Source organism: Bubalus kerabau, chromosome 13 (assembly GCF_029407905.1).
Source record: "Bubalus kerabau isolate K-KA32 ecotype Philippines breed swamp buffalo chromosome 13, PCC_UOA_SB_1v2, whole genome shotgun sequence".
Taxonomy (NCBI): Eukaryota; Metazoa; Chordata; class Mammalia; order Artiodactyla; family Bovidae; genus Bubalus; species Bubalus kerabau.
Window position 1 is genome coordinate 25,738,989 of NC_073636.1, and position 7,604 is coordinate 25,746,592.

The window sequence follows — 7,604 nt, forward strand, 5'->3', positions numbered from 1 at the left end:
GAACTGAATGCGTGACAGTCACAATGGAAATATGTTGCTTCTTCAGTCTGAGGAATTTCCTTCTGTGGCCTTATAAAGCCAGCTCATAGAAGGCCCTGGCGTGTCCTGAGTTACGTGCTGTACTTGAGCCAAAGTGACCGTTTCTTCTAAAATACTGACCAGGAGCTCCTTGAGGATCCCTCCAGAAACAGTCATCTGCATCTCACTGCAGAATTTTTCTAATTTGCTAAAATGCTGCATGGGGTTTCTTGCCCTGCAATTAGAAATCCATATCCCATCAATCACATAGATCTCAATCAAGGGTCCATCAGATACTGAGCAAGTCTGTACTGATTGTCCAACACCAGGCCATTAAACACTAGGGTTAATTACAGGTACTTTTTCTGGATAATCATATTGAGTAGACTGATCTCCTTCATAATAACCATGACTATCAGAACTGTCCCCAAATTGTTGTCATTATTAACCTCTTCCTGGGCTATTCATCTTCTCTTCCATAAATCAAATGTTTCTTAAAATTCTTCTCCTCTATCGTGAAGTGCTAGCCTAGTACTTACTTCTGTGTTTCTAATTTTGGTTTCTTGCCCAAATGCTTATTACCTCTGCTTCACCAGTTGTCTGAACAGTCAAATCTCAGGGTCCCAAAACAGATACATTCATGAGGCTTAATTACATTTCATGCAGAGTCTTGACTATATAGACTAAGATGCCATTGTGAGATTACATGACGCCTGTGAACAAGTCAACCTTGATAAAGTTACTGCACTTGCTTTGATCCCTGCCTTCATTTTTCTAGCTCGGCACCAAAAATGCTAGGTCATGTGAGACCTACACGTGGCATCTTTACCTTAGTGACTTTCCATCAGAGGGAAGTCATTTTCCTTTGATGAAGCAGATCCATTCTTGCTGCTAAATCTGTTTTAAAATACATATATTCCTGGGTGGCATTTGAACTATTTCACTGGGTATGACGTGGACTGACCAATCAGAACAGATGCCAGTCCTAACCCCCCAGTAAACGGGGTCAACAGAACAGCAGCCCTGCACATGTCAGTTCTTCCTCTGGGTATATTCACACTCAGGTCCTAGCACAGTATGCTGACTCCCTCTTTGGAGTTGAAACCTTAAGACAAAAACCTCATTTATTTTTCTTCTTACAGCATTTTACGTCTAAATTTAAAATCTGAATTTTAAATCCCACAAGAGATATTGTTCCACTGTAGCAGCTGAATCTCATTGCGCCTGTCTGGGGCCCGATGGGGATGAGGGGAGGTTAAACACGAGGTGTTTGGTGGCTGACGTGCTTAGGATCCTGTGCCGTATTTCCCTGTGATTAACACTGACTTTGTTGTCTCTCTGTTACTCCTTGGATGTGTACACACACTCTTTCCATTTCCAGCTGGGCAGTAGGGTTGATCTAGGTTGTCCCTGCTGGGGCCTAGGTTCTTGTGCTTCGTTATGTTGTCGTTGCTTTAAACCCAACCACCTTCTTGGGATCATGTCCCAGTCTGCTCTGATCACCTCTTCCTCCTGGGCTTCTACAGCCAGAAGAAAGGCCAGCATGGCCCTGGAAGCGAAGGCGGGGCTAGTGTCAGGGCTGTGGACGGGGCCTGGGGCTACCGCTACACCCCCAGCAGGTAGCGCATTCTCCATAGCTGGTCCTCTCCACTGGGTTCTTACCTTGGGAATCTTGGTGGGAACCTCAGAAACACATCTGCCCTCTAAATCAGAGCACACAGCGACTCAAAGCTGAATCATGACGGCACAGTCACCACTAGCCTCCAGTATCTGTTTTCTGAATGTTTAGATGACATTTTGGAGGCACCATCACTCTGAATGGGGATTTGATCATCTTGGGTATGATTAGTTTGAAGGTTATTTTCACACTTTGCTTGGCAAGTGCAAGTACAAACTGCAAGTATGTTTTCAAAGCTATGATTTGACCAGGGAAAAATAATGGTTTGGGGTTTTTTTTAACCTCAAAGTACCACACCAACCAATGCAGAGCCCTTATATACGATCCCCATACAAGCAGCATAGCTAAGACTGAAATAACCATCTGGCAGAGATGTGAAAACTTTCCTGGTCTAGTTCCTTGGTTTATAAGGAAGAAACCTGAGGCCCAGGGAAGTGAGATGACTTGCCTAAAATAACACAGTTAAGTGGCAGATCCCAGCCAGAATCAAAATCTGCCTGCTGATATATTGTGCTTTCTACAACGCCACCCCACTCCTCAGGTTTTAGAGTCGGCTAAGCGCACAGTCAGATGGTGAAAAGAGGACATGCTGGTCCAGAATCAGTCCCTTTATATTCTCTTAACTGTTCCCCCTACCAACATTTGAAATCCTTGAAGCATTTTGCTAATTGAGATTTTCATCTTGTGCAAACACAGGGCATTTTTGGAAGTTGGAGAACCAAGCAACCCAAGGTAAACAGAGCTGTAGGCTTTGGACTGGTGTGTAACAAATGTGCTTGGCCCGCATGTTTTCGAAGTGTAATTAAAGGAACACTCTAGTTGTAGTCCACTTTTGGGCGGGGGTGTGGTTTTGTGGAGTAACATGTCCTACACTATTCTACCAGAATTTGGAATTTTTCCATGAAGACGTACGGAAATCTGATGTTGAATATGAAAATGGCCCCCCAGTGGAATCCCGGAAGGTGAGTTCACCAGATATGTGTTCCAACTGATACCATGCAGATTGAATCCCTTCCCTCCAGATCTATTCTGATCACTCTGTGTGGTTTTCCCCCTCCACTCTTCCTCTCAGGTTACCCCAGGGGCTCTCACACCTAGTGACCATCCTAAGTGGGAAAGAGAAATGGAGAATAGTATTTCTGATGCAGCAAGAACAGCAGAATACAAAACTGACATCTCAATGAAGGAAAGTTCCCTCTCCACTAAGAGTTTACTTAGAGACAGTAAAAACCATTCTCAGAAAAATGTGTCTAAAGTCAATTCTAGTTTCTCTGGTGTTAGTTCATTTGAATGTGAAATCAACAAAGGACCTAAAAAGTCCGGGCTGCAGTATCCTGCATCTGATGCTGAGAATCAGAAGATGAATTATGGGAAGACAAAGGGGGTGAGTCAGCAAGGACAAGAAGATTCAGAGAAGGGTCACCTTCCCGCTCCCATTAGATCAACCAAATTGACCGCTCATGATGTCAAAACTCCAGACCAAGAGGTTCCCATGACAGAGTTTGGCCAAGTTGTCCTAAGACCAAAGGGAGCTAAGCATGCTAACATGATCCCTAGTGAGGATGGGGAGTCCACACCAAGTTCTCCCAGCGAGGAGAAGGCAACCACCGACAACATTGCCTTCATGATCACCAAAACCGCGGTCCAGGCTCTCTCCAGCGGGGAGGTCCGCGATATAGTGAGCCGACAGGGGGAAGATGTTCAGACGGTCAACATTGATGCCAAAAAAGAGCCGCAGTCCCAGCAGGAAGGCACTGAAAGTGAAGAGCCCGTGGTGTGCCTGGACAAGAAGCCCGTGATCATCATCTTTGATGAGCCCATGGACATCCGGGCTGCATACAAGAGACTTTCAACCATATTTGAGGAGTGTGACGAGGAACTGGAGAGAATGATGAGGGAAGAAAAGATAGAGGAAGAGGAAGAGGAGGAGACTGGAGACCCTGTGGTCCAGAATGACACTCCCCAAAAGTTTCCTAAGGAGGGGGCTTTGGGCAGCCCTCGAGCAGGGCAGGAGGCCAAGAGTAAATTGCAGCCACATTTCCTTTCAGTGGAGACAGCAGTGTCAGGAGGACAGGAAGTGAATAAAACCGAGCAGATCAAGTTCAACCCAACCGATTCTCCAAGCTCAGAAAGCCAGGGTGATGTGACCGATGACCAATTTGAAAGCCCCAAGAAAAAGTTCAAGTTCAAATTTCCAAAGAAGCAGCTTGTGGCTCTCACGCAAGCCATTCGCACAGGCACGAAGACTGGGAAGAAGACGTTACAGGTGGTGGTCTACGAAGAGGAGGAAGAGGACGGCACTCTGAAACAGCACAAGGAAGCCAAGCGATTCGAGATCAGTAGGTCTCCATCCGAAGACGCCCCTAAAAGCCTGTTCAGGAGACTAGAGCAGCCCAGTCCAGAGAGTACTGCTCTGGTTTCGAGAACTGATGAAATCAGAAAAAATACCTACAGGACATTGGACAGCCTGGAGCAGACCATCAAACAGCTGGAAAACACCATCAGTGAGATGAGCCCCAAAGCCCTAGTTGAGACCGCGTGTTCTTCCCACAGAGATTCTGTTGCAAGTTCATCCCACACGGCCCAGGAGGCCAGTCCCCCGTCCTTGCTAGTCCTGGATGAAGCATCCACTGCCTTAGAGCCCCCCTCATCTATACCTTCAGCTTCACGTAAGGTATCTTGGTCTGATGGAAAAATGAAAAGAGCCAGCTGCTTTCTTAAATCTGCCATAATCACCATTAGCAAAAGGTGTCTTGTGATTGACTCGCTTCCTTTCAGGTGGCTCGTTTGTTTTGTTGTCTGTTCACCATGATCCCTTTCTCTCACACTTCTTCCCTCGCCTTCAAAACAACAACAACTAGGTGTCTAACAGCTAATCGATTTCTGTTTTTACCTCTGTTGCTGACTGGTGTTGGGAAAACCCCAAGGACGCTGGGCCAGCTATTTGCCGTTGAAGTGATTGCTCTGATACTCACATTAAAATCCGTTTGATCAGTAGTGGGGCAGTTTCATTGTTTGATTCTCCGAATTAACCCCAGTGGTGTCTCCTGATGTCCGTCTCCTAGATCTGTCCTGCATGTAGGGCTGTGGCTTCTCACGTTGAGCTTCTCTGCACACACTGGGGTGGCCTTGGATGACCCACTCACACCGTCCTTTCTCTCCCCCCTCTTGCCGCTCCTCCCCACAGGGCTCCACCGGGACCCCTCAGACGAGCAGGATGCCAGTCCCCATGAGTTCCAAGAACAGACCCGGAAGCCTGGACAAGCCTGGCAAGCAGTCCAAACTGCAGGACCCCCGCCAGTACCGCCAGGTAGTTCTACCTTAAGCCCGCTTTTGGATGGACACTCTTGCGCTTAAGAAGCAAGTCACTGACTTAGTTTATACCAAATATTGCACTTTTTCTTTGTTAAGATACAGTTTATCTAGCCATCCTGGATCTGGGGGCATGAAGAGAGAGTCTCAAAGCCTTTGTTGAACTTCTCACCACGCTTTTGCATGCTCGCAATAAAACATCTTTCACTGTGTGACTCCAAAGTTGACCTGTAAAAACGAGGTGGCAGGCCAGGTGGCTTTCCCTGGGGGAGTGTAGGGGTTCATCAGAACACCTGGGGAAACCGAGAGAAAAGGCTGCCCTGAAAGTCACCAGGACTAACGTGTGTGTTGACTGCATCGCACTAGAGGCCCATTAACCATCATGATGCCCCGCCCCCACCCCAGTAACAGCCCCCGCATGGCCCCCCTGCCCCCTGAACCCAGAGGTGGGAGGAGAATGATGTGCCTGTTCTCACAAGCGCTCTTCTTCCCTCTTCCCTGTTCTGTACATCCTCCGCCCGGCACTTGGGGGGTTTCTACCAGGCCCAGTACATGACAAGAGTTAGCTCAGGCCTCGAACTGGTTTAAGTTTGGTTTGGTGTCTTTGATTTAATGATCCTCAGAAGGGCTGTGTTGCCAGAGCCTGTGGACTGATGGTGTTACCAGCTTTCTGATAAACTGTCTCCCGCCATCTTTGTTTGCAGGCTAATGGAAGTGCTAAGAAAGCTGGTGGGGACTGTAAGCCTACTTTCCCCTCCTTACCTGCTTCTAAGATTCCAGCCCTTTCTCCCAGCTCTGGGAAAAGCGGTTCTCTGCCTTCTTCTAGTGGTGACGGCCCTAACTTCCCTAATCCGCCTGCTACTAAACCATCGGTTCCTTCTAACCCTCTCAGCCCCCAAACAGGACGACCTGCTCCCTCCGCCTCCCTGATCCCCTCTGTCTCTAATGGCTCCTTAAAGTTTCAGAGCCCCACTCATACAGGGAAAGGTCACCATCTCTCATTCTCACTGCAGACTCAAAATGGCCGAGCAGCCCCTCCTTCCTTCTCCTCCTCCCCCCCGTCCCCTGCCTCCCCCACTTCACTGAATCAAGGTGCAAAGAGCATCAGGAGCAGCCATACTCCTGGCCTCACCAGCTACAAGGCACAGAACGGAAGTTCAAGCAAAGCCACCCCATCCACAGCAAAGGAAACCTCTTAAAGGCCAAATCCAATTAAACACAAGTTGGAGTTACATTTAAGAAAAAAAAAACTTTTTTTTTAACAGTCTTACTGTTTTCACAAGAGAATGTAACATATTGCTGTACTGTTTGAGGCTTAATGCTAAGTATGTGCTAAATACTGAATTAATAGACTTCAGTAAAGCTTTTTTTTTTTTTTTTTTTACTTTGTTGCTGTTCTAATTACATAGCGTTTACTGTCTCTATTCAGTACCTGTTAAATGAAGCAAGCATGTGTTACCAAAAAAGAGAGTATGGTGAGAGAGAAGGGTGTGTGTGAGACAGGAAAATAAAATATGTATTAAGCATGTAAAACATGTATGATTCAAGAATTTTAGTATGTTTTGTATAAAAATATTTTTCATTACGGAGACTAGAAGTGAACAGAGAAATACACAAGTGTGACTATACAAATTGTAAAACAGATACTATTATATTTCCTTTTATTTTAGTGTTATTTAGCTTTATTACAGATTTCTATTTTTGTCAAAACTTCATGGTTCCTTTCGAGATCTTTTTTGCCAAAACATTTTGATACTATAGCATTGTACATTTGAAAGTAGTGTGCTAGACAGGAAGCCAATGAACTTCTACACGGGCCGACACAGAGGCACGTGTAGAAGGCAATTATCAACCCTACTGCACTGCCATGAAAATTATGTATAATAATTTGCCAGCCCAAGCTAGCTAGTTCTGCTTTTCTTTCTTTCTTTTCAACATATTGGGATTCTCTAGTTGTTTCTTTGCAGCATCTCAGTCCTCCCTTTGTTTTCTGAGACCTGGGAACCCACACCACTGCATTGTGGATTTTAAAATGTACACTTCTGTACGGTTCTGTAAACGGATCAATTTTTGTAAATATATAAATAGACGCCAAAAACACTGTATGTGACAGCACATAGAGTAGTTTTCCCACACCAAAGTTCATTTTTATGCATGCTTTAAACATCCATCTTGGGATGGGCAGAAATGGGACTTGCCGGACATTTTTAAAAGGCAACAAGTTTGCACAGCTAGAGTGTTTTTGTACATAAGTGTATTTGTATAACACAGTCATGTAATATACAGAACTAGACACAGAGACTTTGCAAAACTAAATAAAGGGCTGCATGCTTACTATTTTTTGTACCTTGTCCCTATAACTACTTACTAGTCAAAGAACAAACATAACTGTTACCAAGTTAAATGCTTTTGGCTTTAAGGGCATGATAAGAAAACATGTAACCAGATGCAGACGGGTTTTCTGAAAGCTCTGGAGCGGTGCATTCTGAGAAATTCATTACAAATATAGTGCCTTCCCATGAAACCTCCGACCTTCTTTGTGGCTCAGCAAGGTTTAGCTGACAGCAAGCAAACTAGACAGAGTTTCTACCACCCT

General features: G+C 45.5%; 1 protein-coding gene across 25 annotated transcripts in view; it reads left to right on the plus strand.

Annotated features, from left to right (window-relative positions):
- The window catches only part of KIAA1217 (KIAA1217 ortholog), a 348,846-nt gene extending 341,501 nt beyond the window's left edge, over positions 1-7,345 (plus strand). For 15 of the 25 annotated variants that reach the window (XM_055543798.1, XM_055543805.1, XM_055543799.1 and 12 more), the window contains 5 exons: positions 2,393-2,428; positions 2,581-2,658; positions 2,769-4,370; positions 4,884-5,006; positions 5,713-7,345. In XM_055543798.1, coding sequence (XP_055399773.1) covers positions 2,393-2,428; positions 2,581-2,658; positions 2,769-4,370; positions 4,884-5,006; positions 5,713-6,207 — 2,334 coding nt within the window. In that variant the 3' untranslated portion in view covers positions 6,208-7,345. The remainder of the gene's footprint in view (positions 1-2,392; positions 2,429-2,580; positions 2,659-2,768; positions 4,371-4,883; positions 5,007-5,712) is intronic. The other 10 variants (XM_055543800.1, XM_055543804.1, XM_055543806.1 and 7 more) reach the window with 5 other exon arrangements.
- Positions 7,346-7,604: the final 259 nt, after the last annotated feature.